At 35.5% G+C, this 14,486-nt stretch overlaps 2 protein-coding genes across 4 annotated transcripts in view; both read left to right on the plus strand.

The window, feature by feature from the left end:
- The window catches only part of LOC143552896 (mitochondrial import receptor subunit TOM5 homolog), a 54,056-nt gene extending 39,827 nt beyond the window's left edge, over positions 1 to 14,229 (plus strand). Inside the window, exon 3 of the mRNA XM_077043010.1 lies at positions 14,219 to 14,229. The gene's annotated coding sequence lies outside the window, so the exon portion shown is untranslated. The remainder of the gene's footprint in view (positions 1 to 14,218) is intronic.
- Positions 4,873 to 12,509, plus strand: LOC143554243 (uncharacterized). Of its 3 annotated transcripts, XM_077044056.1 has the most exons (11): positions 4,873 to 5,219; positions 5,880 to 6,815; positions 7,323 to 7,836; positions 8,394 to 9,508; positions 9,680 to 10,367; positions 10,419 to 10,570; positions 10,650 to 10,754; positions 10,834 to 10,923; positions 11,581 to 11,691; positions 11,773 to 12,248; positions 12,336 to 12,509. In XM_077044056.1, exons 1-11 carry the CDS (start codon positions 5,157 to 5,159, stop codon positions 12,340 to 12,342), a joined length of 4,257 nt encoding a protein of 1,418 aa, XP_076900171.1. In that variant the 5' UTR covers positions 4,873 to 5,156; the 3' UTR covers positions 12,343 to 12,509. The 3 variants fall into 3 exon arrangements, with proteins under 3 accessions (XP_076900171.1, XP_076900161.1, XP_076900166.1); XM_077044046.1 differs by having other exon boundaries at positions 9,680 to 10,570; XM_077044051.1 differs by lacking the exon at positions 12,336 to 12,509 and having other exon boundaries at positions 9,680 to 10,570; positions 11,773 to 12,306.
- Positions 14,230 to 14,486: the final 257 nt, after the last annotated feature.

Raw genomic sequence — 14,486 nt, forward strand, 5'->3', positions numbered from 1 at the left:
TATTTACTGATTTTGGGAAGGATTGATTTGTCAAAAGAGATTGAAGTTCCTCGACAAAATGCAAATCATCAAACTTAAAGCTTGTGGTCGAAGGTTATTATATGTTTATTTCATACCTTTCAAGACCGATTTCATTCAGTAGTGGCGTATTCATAATCTTTTTAGATCAAAAGCATAATACGGTGGTGGTGAATTTCTTTCAATATAGACACCTAACTTCGATAAGATTATTGAAGTTTGGTGATTTGCATTTCGTTGAAAAAGGTTAATCTGTTCTCATATTCACTCGCTCTAAAATCAGCGTATTCACTGATTTTGGGAAGGATTGATTTGTCAAAAAAGATTGAAGTTCCTCAACAAAACGCAAATCATCTAACTTAAAGCTTGTGGTCGAAGGTTATTATATGTCTATTTCATATCTTTTAAGACCGATTTCATTCGGTAGTGGCGTATTCATGATATTTTAGATCAAAAGCATTATACGATGGTGGTAAATTTCTTTCAATATAGACACCCAACTTCAATCAGATTCTTAAAGTTTGGTGATTTGCATTTCGTTGAAAAAGGTTAATCTGTTCTCACAATCACTCGTTCTAAAGTCAGCATATTTACTGAGTTTGGGAAGGATTGATATGTCAAAAAAGATTGAAGTTCCTCGACAAAATGCAAATCATCAAACTTAAAGCTTGTGGTCGAAGGTTGTGTGGTAGAGAGAACATTGCGCATCATCACAATACGAATTCTCGTGATCTAAAGAAATAAAGATTAGTAATTCTAACACGGGACTATTATGGACTTTGTCATGAAAACCAAACAACCGCAACAAAGCATTTAGTGGTGTGCGTTAAGCATTTATTAGGTGATGACGCGATATCTTTGATATTAATACTATAATTATAGCCAACCGGTTTTCATCCTTACTTATTTACGTAAGTACGACTTTCGTTCTTAAGTTTGAAAATTTTCAAAACATCCTTTAAGTTCAATGTTTGTCACATGTTTCAATCCTTACTTTAATGTCTCCAATTTTAAAGTTAGTTTTCTTTAATATATGATGACTATTTGTTAAAAGAGGAAAAGTGTATTTTTCACCATCAGTTATTTTTATTTGATTCTCCCATTCTTTACTTAATTGTACTTGTTATTTATTATTGTTTTTTTTTCATATGTTGCATCAAATTAATATTGGCTCCCCAAATTTTCTGAAGTAATAGTTGATATAATTACAAACTTGGGCTTGATGATTCTTTGCAAGCTTAGAAAATAAAGTTTATTTTTGAATTTATGAGCTTAAGTTTTGTTGGTTTTTTTAAATAATTGTATTTACCAAATTAATGTGTCATTTATTTTACTTGTTTTGTATGTTAATATGCTATTTACTTAGATCATATTATTCATATGCAGTTTACTATAAAGTCAATGATAATCGGATTAATCTAAGTGCATATTGGTGATTGGATTCATATCGTGACGCGGCATCATCCGGATGTCATGGTCTTGGAATATGCAATTGTGAATTTGCAGCCATTCTGATCCCGCAATTACACATATGAGCCTATGCGATTGACCTTCTTTTTTGGTATGATCGATTTACATGCTATGCACACAAATGGCCAGAGATGGTTTACTGAGCCTCCTTTACATAAAAGCATGTCTTTATTACATGCAAAAACACTTGAGTCTATGTTGGCTACACCTGATCTACGATACAAGCAAGGTTGTTGTTGTCATGTTATTGCCAGCGGCTGGACGGCGGCAGCGGACGATCGATTCATAGGGAGACAGAGAGAAGCTGAAAAGGAGAGAAACTGAAAAATTATGTCATGAGTGTTTGCTAATACCTAGAATTTAATGGTCTTCCTATTTGGCTTTACTCCCATAAGAGTGACTCTTATTGTTACTATTCATTTGCTTTACCGCATTGATTGTTAGTGCTTTATGCGATGGTTATTGTACCTTTTAAGTTGGGTTCAATTTTTTTGCATATTTGTAGCACGCTCGTTGTCACAATGATATTGAATTGGTTTCTATTGATTGAAACATAATCGTTCTGATACTTATGTTCGCGGGGCAATTTGGTTGTAGGGATGAAAGGAACACCACTTTTGGTTGTTGATACGAAACGAACACCATGCAAGTGCAAATTTGTTAACAATCGTTTATGTCTATGAAGATGCTAAGCCTATATGCTGCATCCATAATACGAACGCGAGGCTATTGTGATTTCACCTCATGGTATCAAATTGGTTCTATTAACTGAAATAGAATTGTTCTCGAGGTCGGTTTATGGCTATGATGATGCTTTGTCTTTTGGCTTGGCAACTTATGTTGCAACCATAATGCGAACCTGAGCCTATTGTGACTCCACCTATTGAGATCGGTTTGTGGCTATGATGCTTCGGTGTTTGGTGTGGCATCTATGATAACCACATGAGTATTCTGTTCAAAACGTAATGCGTTTCTTTTGTTACATTCTTTATGTTTAGTTATTATGTCATTTTGTTGGTTTTGAATCTTTGTTATAGGTATGATGACGCTCTGTATTTGGTGTCTTTGTTAAGACATGTTTAAAAATACAATGAATAATACATATCTAATGAAACAAAAATTTTCAAAACAAGCATAAAAGTCTTAATTAATACATAATCCGTAACATATCTGAAACAAAAAACCACGATCCTTAACATACATGAAACAAAAAAAACCGCAAATAAGCCATAACATGCTTGAAACAAAAAACCATAAAAGCATATCATAACATCCATTCAAAATATAATAGCGGGTTCTAACAGACATGAGTGAAATGTCGTATATAAGTTTGTCTTTAAATCAGGACTTTATTAGTGTATATTTATTTATTTAAATTGAATATTTACAACAAGTTACTAACAGGTTAATAGGTCTTTAATCTGTTAGGACACGAATTTTAACATGTCTTAAACAGTTCGACCTGTTTAAGACACGAAACCTGTTAAGCTCAAACTCAAACCTACTAAAACCCGGGTCGTGTCATGGTCCGTGTCATAAAATGACAGCCCTATGTAAGCTTAACAGGCGAACATGGATAGAGGTTGCGTTTACTTAATAGTGTTCGTGAACGTGTAGTAATGTGTTCGTTTACGTCCGTCCGATTACGTTCGTTTACATTCGCCCTTGTTTATAATGAAACGCTAGAAGAGTTGTGGATTTTGAATTTCAAGACATTATTTTGATACGATTATATTTTAAAACTATGTTAAGTGTTTCGAATTTCTGGGTGAATTTCTTTGGATTTATGATAATATGTAATCATTTATGTCCATTTGTCCATTAGAGTTTTTTATGTTCTTTTGTCCATAAATGTCATCAGTGTTTGATTATCCATTGGTGTCCATGTGTTTGTTTGTTCATTAGTGTCTATGAACCGCCCGGTTGTCTGACAACTTAATGAACAACACATACACAAGTTTTCATTCGGTGAGTGTTCGTGAACCGCTCCTTTGTCAGACAAAACTTAATGAACGAATATGGAAAAGGTGGAAAAGGTCTCATCCAGTTCGGTTCAGTTCGTTTACAAGCTTATACATTTTGGTAAACGTCAAAAGGAGAGTCAGACATAGTGTTCAAGATGTGACCACGACAGATGTAGTAATTGTTCTCGCCCTTGTATCTCCTGCTAGTTTGTTTCGCAATCTTGTTCTCAATCAATTCAGGCATACGGGTACTCTGAACATACAAGAACTTGTGAGTGGTCAACAGAAAGCTCATCTTCTTCTTGGGAATTTCAGTAATAGTAACTTAGATTTTTTGAGAGTCGTTTACAACCTTTAGATTGAAACTATTTTGTGTTCTTCAAATAAATCAATCGGATAAAACTTAGTTGAGATTAAGAACGATTATGTAGTTTGAGAGTGAATTCTTAAAACCAAAGTCTTGAATGTTCGACCAAAAGAACGAGATAGCGTAGATTAGGATTTGATAACTACCAAAGACACTTACCAATTTGAGTTTTAAATCTAATTTAAATTCTCCTTATTTTTTACTTAAGATAAAAATGTGACAACATTATAAAATTCATTTTCTGATGAATTTTTAATATAATAATAGTAATCAAAATGAAAAGGTTTTAAGCTGTCAACGGCGTTACCCCTTGGACCTTGTATGAGGCTGCCACCCCTTGGAACCTCGCTCGTCAGTGGCTTCGCCCCTAACATCATAATAAACTAAAACAAGCATGCGCTCCGCACCTTCTAACTTATTTAATGTATATTACGAATTACATTATTCGACAAGTCAATCCAATTATACTAAAATATCTAAGACCCATAACCATAATGCCGTATAAATAACACTTATATAAAGCCCATACTCTACAAATCACCAACATTATAAAATATATAGAATACAAAATGTTAGTAATTCATTACACGTTTTAACGAATTTATTACGAGGACAAAAAGTACGAATTTCACATCCCACAACATATTTTTATCCTTTTCCTGAACGCCAAAACATGTTCATGCCATTGTATATCAGTACGACACGTTACTATTATTCACACCACCATCCAATAGTCGTCACATTTATTATCCCCGCGCGCGTTAAAAACATATCATAACATGATAAGGACACCTGCTTAACATCGAGTCATCCACGGATCCACACATGCCCATTTTGTAACTATTCACAAGCCATTAAACAAATTTCAAAAATCCATAAGACACAAATTATTTTATTAGGCAACTTCGTAATGCAAGATAGTGACATTCCACTTTAGTAAACCGTACCAAAAACACCAGGGGTACAATGGTCATCTCAATAAAGATGAAGGACAAATCAGTCAAAACATAATTCATTCACTTTCTCTACACCCTTAGCCCCCAAATCATTATTCTTTATATTCTTCACCAAGAACCCTCAATTGGGTTTTGAGTTGTAGTTCATTATTTCTCTTGATTCTTGAAAATTAATCAACTTTTTTGCAAATAATTTGTGGGTTGAATCCTTAATTTTAAATACATTCAATTCCCATCTGGGTTTGTTCATTTTGTTATTGTATTGTAAGGTTTAGGTCAAGTTCATCTTTTTTGGTTCCGATGAACGATTATTTTGATTATTGTTGAAATTAGTGATTGATTGTGTGAGAACGAATGTGGGTTTGATAATCGGGTTCGATTATGGATGAAATGAGTGGTGATACAGGTGATGATCAGGGTTCTGGATGGCTGCAAGTTAAAAAGGTTGTGTATTTCATATGGATTTAAGTGAATTTTATGTTTATTTGCTCATGATTGAATTTATGTTTATTTGCTCATGATTGAATTATAATTATTTTGATAACAATTAGTATATTTAAGTTTTGTTAAATGTCGTTTTGGTTTAGGTTTAAATGCTGTATATGTTTTGATCATCTTTGTTAACTGTTTTTTTTTTTATTTTTTTTATGGTTATAATTGTCTATGAATTGTCTGATTTGTGTTGGTAGGATATTCATGGTAGTATGATTGAAACAATAAATCTTGAAATTGCTTTTGATTCAGTAAGCATTGATGTATTGAAATAAATTTTGTTTTGGTATTACATAATTTGAAAGTTGTATATAATTTCGTTACTATTAACCTATGGGATGTTTATGGTTTCATTCATTAGGTTCTTTAGGAAAATGATAGTAGATTGAACTAGTAACATAAGATTCTATATTCAATATTCAAGAAAATCTTTGATACGCAACGGAATGCGTATAAAGCCATGGTTTTTAAGTAACTCAAGAACATTAATTGAGGGTAAAGTGTCGGAAATCACTGGTTGCTTTACGAGAGTAATGATTGTTTAGTTTTAAATGTCTTTTTTCTTTAATTTTTTGATTGCTTTCTTAATATATTGATTTCACACTTTTTCAGAAACACAGAAACAATTCAAAGTTTCCTTTTCAAGGATGGGTGGGTGGATTATCGAAGAAACAGAATTCAACTGTCACGATCCACGAGGCGCATCACAGGACTTCAAATGCTACCTCTAGTGAACAGATTTCAAAAGTTAAAGATTTAACTACACTTGATTCTGATACTTCAAAAAATACTAATAATGTTCCTATTGAAGACAAGAAAGATGTAAACTACCTTGATAAGCGTGTAGTTAGCCACGCTGACGATACTAAACCTAGTACAGATCACGGGGGTACAGTAAGTGACAATCTTGATGTTTTTCCAAAGATTAAATTTGGTAATTTGGATGATGATGATGATGATGCGAATATTGACGTAAATTTTGGTGACTCTGAGAACAAACCTATTGAAAATGACCCGACCATTGAAGTGCATAATAAATCTCAAGAATTAGAAGAAGTGAAGGAGGTATCATCAGAAGACATCAAGGTTGAAATAGTAAATGAGGAAACAGTTACTCAAAGTGATGATCCCTGTCAAGAATGCGATAAAGATCCAAAAAGTGAGAATCTTGAACCAAACGGGTCAGAAAATTTGGTCACGTGTCAGGATTCAAACTCTTTGCAAGATTCGGTCGTGAACGAGCTATCAGGAGTTGAGATGATGAGTAATATTGAAGGTGGTGAGAGTAAAGAACGGTTTAGGCAACGGCTTTGGTGTTTTTTGTTTGAGAATCTTAATCGAGCGGTTGATGAGTTGTATCTTTTATGTGAACTTGAATGTGATATTGATCAGATGAAAGAGGCGGTTCTTGTTCTTAAAGAAGCAGCGTCTGATTTTAAGGAGTTGCAGCGTAGAGTTCAAGAGTTTGAGAAAGTCAAAAAGTCAACTGATAATCCACCAATGACCATGAAGTCTGAGCAGTGTAGGCCGCATGCACTTTCATGGGAGGTTAGACTGCTTTTCTATTTAGGGGCTGTGTTATATCATCAATTAGCAATTTATACAAGTTATTTTATAATTGATATTAAATGGTAGTATTTTAACTTTAAATAGTTCAACAAGGTAAAAAGATGTTATTTTGTTAACATATTTCTGATAGTTCCATGAACTATCAGAATTTACAAAACACTCAATTAGGGTTCTTGTATTCATGTATTTTAAGTTCAAAAAAGCTGATTATATAAGAAAAAGGATAAAAAAATGCATATTTATGCCTCGTTACTCATTCTAACAGAAAAACGGTCGTTTGGAATATTTATTAGTAAGCACTTTATTTTATGCTAGTTATCTTATAATCAATTGGAAATTTTTTTGTCATATTTTAACACTAACTACTTTTACGTGATGAAAAATGTCATATTTGAACATTTTGTCTACTACTACCATGAATAATCCAAATAGCTTATTTATTTTTACTACAAAAATATCAAGATTCTTGAAATCGTGTGATTGCAGGTTCGACGCATGACTACTTCACCACACAGGGCCGAAATACTGTCATCATCTCTCGAGGCTTTCAAGAAAATTCAGCAAGAACGAGCAGCCATGAATAACAGTTCTAGAAAACCGAGGTTAACTGATTCATATGGTCATTCTAGAAGTGGCAATAGTGTAAATAAACACACATCAAGAACCGATAGAACCACAAATGGTACTCAAGAACCATCAACAGATTCAAAAAAACGAAGTGGAGTTGGAATTCTTCCTAAAGAAAACACAAGTAGGGGAAAAAGGAATCCGGACCTTGGAAAGAGTAAAGAAAATGAGAAGACAGGTTTGAGAAAAGATAATGCTAAATCCATGGATCGATCGAAAAAATCGACTTCTGGTTCGGAAAGAGAAAGGGAAAAAAGAAACAGTGTTACCGGGGTGTCTTATAAGTCAATGGATGCGTGGAAGCAAAATAGAAACTGGGAGGATATATTAACGTCACCATATTCTTCATCTTCTCGTTTTTCACATTCACCAGGTAACAAACAAACGTATCCAGTAAAATCTAGGGGTCTATTCGGGTCGGAATCGAACCAAAAACCGAAAGTTTGATTTTTGAGTTTTTGAAAACCGTTCGGTTTTGGTTTTTTTGTTTTTTCCTTTTGGGTTCGGTTTTACCATGTGGCCTTAAAATTTTTTGCCTGAAAAAAAGTTGGCCCGAAGTAATGAACTTTGCCCTAAATCTTTTTGTTAATTAATGATTAATTGATTATTATTATACATGTGGGCTAAAGTATTTGGGTTACATTTTTAAATTTTTATAAATACTTTAAAATTTAAAATAAAAAATGAAAATCCATGAGTTTGTTTTGGTTTTTTCAGTTTTTAATTACATGCAAAACAAAACGAATTGCTCGGTTTTTATGAAAACATAAAACCGAAACAAAAAGCAGTTTTTTTTTTTGTGTGTGTGTGTGTGTTTGGTTGTTATGGTTACGAATTGGGGATAGGGAGGCTGATCCCGCTAAGACCCCCGACTTCAAAAACTTCTTTTTTTCTTTTTAAGTGTATAATATAGTATTTCACATTCATCAGGTATGGGTAGAAAAAGCATGGAACGTGCACGTATTCTACACGATAAGTTAATGTCACCCGAAAAAAAGAAAAAGACATCGTTTGATTTAAAGAAAGAGGCGGAAGAAAAGCACGCACGCGCTATGAGAATTAGAAACGAGTTAGAGAACGAAAGATTACAAAAGCTACAAAAAAGCACCAAAAAACTCGACCGAGTCAACGAATGGCAAGCCGTACGTAGCACAAGACTGCGTGAAGGAATGCACGCTCGCCACCAACGTAGCGAGACCCGTCACGAAGCTTATTTAGCCCAAGTTGCTAGACGAGCCGGTGATGAAAGCATTAAAGTTAACGAAGTTCGTTTCATCACTTCATTAAACGAAGAAAACAAGAAACTTATGTTACAACAAAAGCATCAAGATTCAGAGCTGAGGCGAGCCGAAAAGCTAAAAGATATGAAATCCAAGCAAAAAGAAGATATGGCACGAGAAGAAGCGGTTTTGGAAAGAAAGAAGCTTGTTGAAGCCGAAAAAATGCAACGGCTTGCAGAAACACAGAGAAAAAAGGAAGAAGCTTTATTAAGACGAGAAGAGGAAAGAAAAGCATCGAGTGCGGCCCGTGAAGCAAAAGCTATGGACCAAATGAGGAGACGTGAGGTTTTAGCCAAAGCCCAACAAGAAGAGGCTGAACTTTTGGCTCAAAAGTTAGCCGAACGACTCAGAGAGAGTGAACAAAGAAGAAAGTTTTATTTGGAACAAATTAGGGAGCGGGCTTCAATGGATTTTAGGGATCAATCTTCGCCGTTATTAAGGAGGGCTTTGAAGAGTTCGAGTAGTGGTGAAGATGATCAACAAGCGGGTGGTGGCGCGGGTGTTGAAGGAACCATGGTTCCTAATTTGGCCTTACAACATTCTTTGAAAAGAAGGATTAAGAAGATTAGGCAAAGGCTTATGGCTTTGAAATATGACTTAGGTGAGCCGTTTATGGGCGGGGAGAGTGGGAGTATTGGATACAGGGCGGCTGTGGGGACCGCACGGGCGAAAATTGGGAGGTGGCTTCAAGAACTTCAAAGACACAGGCAGGCGAGAAAAGAAGGGGCCGCGAGTATCGGGCTTGTAACCGGTGATATAATTAAGGTATCTGTACCTGTTTTTTTTTATGAAAAATATGAAATTATATATAAATAATTATATAGAGGTTTATAAACATTTGTTACTAGTTTTTGGACCTTGTTAGTCAAAGTGACGCAGTTTATTATTTTTGTCGAAAATTATGTCTTTCTAACATTTTAATAACTTATGTACTAGTTTTTGGACGGAAAAGACCCTGAACTGCATGCATCTCGCCAAGCAGGCCTTCTTGATTTCATTGCATCGGCTCTACCAGCTTCGCACACATCCAAACCCGAAGCCTCCCAAGTAACCGTGTACTTCTTAAGACTCCTAAAGGCAATATTGTCATTACCTGCAAACCGAAGCTACTTCCTTGCAGAAAATCTCCTACCACCAATGATCCCGATGTTAGCAGCCGCCCTTGAAAACTTCATCAAAATCACCGCATCATCTTCCAACACTAGCGGTGGCAAAATCCTAATTGAAAACTCCGACACAATAACCGAAGTTCTAGACGGATCGTTGTGGACTGTGGCAGCCATAATTGGCCACTCGAGCTCTGATGAACGCCAAAACCAAATGCAAGACGGGCTAATCGAGCTCGTGATCGCGTATCAAGTTATTCATAGATTAAGAGATCTTTTTGCACTTTATGATAGGCCTCAAGTTGAAGGCTCGCCTTTCCCGTCTTCTATTCTTTTAAGCATCAACGTGTTGGTGATTTTGACTTCTAGATACCGGGTCAACACGTCGATTGATTGGGAATCTTATCCACTTGAATCAATGACAATAAAAGAATCTTCTTTACCAAGTTTAAATGGGAATTCTGAATTATCTCCTAAGTTGTTACAAGATGTGCCTGAGGATCGTCCGCTTGATGATTTGTGTAAAAAAGATGAGAGTGTTAATAAATCGCCACATAAGCTTGATGATGTGTGTAAAAAAGATGAGAATGTTAATAAATCACTACATAAGCAGCCTGTGGCGGATCTTCTTTCGGCAATATCTGAAACGGGATTGGTTTGCCTTCCGTCTTTGTTGACAGCTGTATTGTTGCAAGCTAATAATAGATTGTCATCTGAACAGGTAACTTCTTTTAACTTTTAAATATTAATAATTGACTAGAAATGTTATAAGTATAATAAATATTGTAAATTGTGTTTAGGGTTCTTATGTTCTTCCAAGTAATTTTGAGGAAGTGGCAACTGGAGTGCTGAAGGTTTTGAACAATTTAGCTTTGATTGATATTAACTTCATCCAGATGATGCTAGTAAGAACACATTTTTTGTTTATTTGTGTCTTAATATTTAATCTCTACTGTGAAACTGATGCATTTATCTAATGAACAGGCGAGACCCGACCTAAAAATGGAATTTTTTCATCTGATGAGTTATCTTTTGTCTCATTGTACCAGCAAGTGGGGAGCTGCTACTGATCAGGTGATGTTTAAATTCCTCTAATTTGAAATCTTTATATAAATCATAAGGGGGTGATGTTGTATTATTAAATATAAAAAAGTATGTAGATTGTTATGGTTATGTTTATTTTTGAAACTTTGAATTTGTTATGGTTGCCCGTTCAAAAAGCGGGTCGTGTTTGGGTTGACCTGTTTATTTAGGCGGGGTTGTGTTTAGGTTGACCTGTTTAACCCGTTTAGATAAACTCAACCTGCCAACCTGCTTGGTTAAATAGGTCAACCACTAACCCGTTTAAAAAACAACGTCGACTCATGATTGAGCTGACCTGTTTAACCCGTTTAGTTAAACAAGTTGACCCGCCAACCTGTTTAGCTAAATAGGTCAACCCGCTAACCCGTTTATGACCCGTTACTTTAACCCATATGTTTACAAATTACAACCCGCCAACCTGATTAGTACGTTTACAACTTGATTATTACCCATCAACCTGTTTGATACGTTTAGGTAAATGGCTTAAACGGGTCATGTTTGGATTACATGAATCTAAGTGTGTGCAAGTTAGAGTTGATGTTATTTACACGAATATAAATATGGGTCACCTGACACAATTGGCAACCCTAATTTTGGATATTTTGCATGAAAATCTAAATGTGCTCCTGTTAATTTTTCACGTTTCAGACGGGCTTACTTCTGTTTGAATCTTTATTACTTCTCGGATACTTTGCCATGTTCCATCCTGAGAACCAAGCCGTTCTTCGTTGGGGAAAGAGCCCCACTATTCTTCACAAGGTCACTTAATAATAACTTAATTTTCCATTAATATTATTTCAATAAAGACCCGAAATTTTAAAACATGACTTGGTTCCACAGGTATGCGATCTGCCATTCGTCTTCTTCAGTGACCCCGAGTTAACGCCTGTCTTGGCTGGAACCCTAATAGCCGCCTGCTTCGGGAGTGAACAAAACAAAGGAGTGGTCCAACAAGAGCTCAGCATCGAGATGCTCATTTCATTACTCAGATCCTGCAAAACTGGTTTACCAAAGTCCCAACCGGTTGAAGAACTCGCTGACTCATCTCAGCCGGGTCTCGATTCAAGAAAACTGCAGGGTGACGGTTCTCAAAGATCAAACCGTAAAACCTCACGTACTCAGTCGGGTAAAAGTGGTTCAGTTGGGAATCTTAATAGAAGTTTGAAGATTAGGAGTCAGAAAGATGCCGGGAAGCCTACTAGGGTTTGTGAACCGAGTTCAGAAAGTTGTTCTAATTTGATGCTACATTCAAGATTTCCTGCAAGCTTTATTGACAGGGCAGAATTGTTCTTTTCAACTGAATCACCAGTTTATATGTAAGTGAATCTGTTTTATAAAAAGTCTTGAGATTGAATATTTTAATTGACATAAGGTTTTGATTGATTGGTTATTGGTTTTTTTAGGTATTGAACGTTGTAGAATGAAATTATAACAAGGTGCCTTGATTGATTTTTTGAAACGGGTCAAAAGGAATAGTTTTTTAGTGTTGGTCAAACGGGCCGGGCTAGTTGGGATGACTCGGGACACTTGTCCTAAAAAAGTTAATTTTTGTAGAAATAGATAGTGTGTCAAATGTAATTACCATTTTATATCACTGCAATAATAATTTTAACTGAATAAGATGATTTAGGAGGTATAAATGCATTAAGACAGTTTGGACAATTTTTGATCCGTTCAGCTTGTTTGGTTTTCAGCTAATGTTTTATATTCACCGTCTTGACGCATTAGAGATAAGACATAACATGCACTGACCCCTTTTATGAGACTTGGACACTTATTGTTCAAAAAGATTTGAATTTTTTTAAAATTTATATATACATAAATCAAATATGATTATAAGATTTATATCATTACAATATCTTTTACTAAGTAATATGATTTAGGAGGTTTTATGCATTAACTCATTAAAGACACTTTGGACAATTTTCAACCCGTTCGGCTTGTTTGGTTAGCTAATTTTTATATTCACTGTTTTGACCCGTTAGTGATAAAGCATAACCTGAGTTGACCCGTTCTATTCAAATGGGTTGAAACTTACCTGCTTTTATCTCCAGTAAGTTCACAGCATAGCTAATGTCTGAAGATTGGTTTAAAAACAACAATTATCAAAATAAGAATCAGGACAACGATCATGTATATAAAGCCGATTTTCTTGATTTTAATCGGGCTTTAAAACTTTTTTTTCTGAGATCATTTCAAAAGCACCAACTAAAGCTAGCACTTTGCTTTTCCTAGTTTTTATAAGCCTGCTAGCAGTCTCTTCAATAACATTGTTCAAACGCACATCGATCTTATTTTCTACAGTTTCACAATGTTTTAAAGCAACACTAGCCGACTTACTCTCGGGGGTGTGTATCACAACATCATCAGAACTCAACCTCCTTAAACTTTTAGCATCTACTTGACCAGTTTTACTTTCTTCCAACACCCTTCCTTTCTCAAAGTTGACTTTTCTTTGACCGTTCTCAGACTGCGACCCAATAATCTTTCCTTGCTTAAATTTGACCTTTTGAGATGAAAGGTCTTCTTTTTCCTTTGCTAATTTTCGTACTCGACTCGGGTTTTCTGTTTTCTTGATGCTACCACTCTTTTGACTTTGACTTTGACTCGGGTTTTCTGTTTTCTTGATGCTATGACCTTGACTTTGACTTCCGGGGGTTTCATCTTTTTCTGACTTGGAGGCAATTTGTGATCCATTTTGCAAAGGTTTTTCTTCGTCAAGACTTTGACTTTTATTGCTTTTTTCTTGAACAGCTTCACCAACCGGGTCTATTGACTTTGACTTTTTTGACCCGTGGTCAATCCCGGGCTTTGTTGGACCTGACGGGGTCTTTAAAGTTTCCACCTTTTTGGAAGCCGGCCCATCTCCAGGCGCCTTAATGTTATTCTTGACCGGTTTAACGTCTTTTCTTGAATCGATCTTCTTGTCAAATCTTTTATTGCTTCTGGTTTGACCAAGTGCAGGTGAAACATGAACATCTCCTAAAATTTTAGTAGATAGGTTTACTTCACTGTATCTCCTGGTAAGTTTTGGAGGTGTGATGTAAAACGGATCATTTTCCGCAGTCTTTGACTTTGACTTAAAATCTTGACTTCTGGAGTCAATGGGTTGTGATTTGACTTGATGTCTAGGAATTGATGAAGTGTTGGCCTTGACATTTCTTGTTGGAGATCGGGAAATCGGTACAAACGGTTTCTTGGTTCCTTGTGGAGAATCAGGGTCGGCTTTGTTTGATCGTTTACGTGTGAATTTGGGTTTGGTCGGGGACTCAGACCCGGGTGATTGTGGTTTGCAGTTGTCGTGGCACGAAGGAAATAGGGCTTTGAGGTATCGGCTTAAAACGTCATCATAGTTTGTGACTTCAAGCATTAAGTTTCCAGTCGAGTGTCGTCTTGAGTGGTTGTTGGGCACTGTTTTTTCCATGCCAATGGAAACCAAAGGCTACATTACATGTACACTGTAAAAGAATTTGTTAAAATAGAATGAGCACAAATAATTATTTCAACTAAACAAGACAAGTAAATCAAATTTACAAATTAATATATTGCAATGT

The sequence above is a fragment of the Bidens hawaiensis genome, unplaced genomic scaffold, assembly GCF_021521415.1.
Source record: "Bidens hawaiensis isolate Kalapana, Puna unplaced genomic scaffold, B.hawaiensis_p1.1 tig00001032_1, whole genome shotgun sequence".
Classification (NCBI taxonomy): Eukaryota; Viridiplantae; Streptophyta; class Magnoliopsida; order Asterales; family Asteraceae; genus Bidens; species Bidens hawaiensis.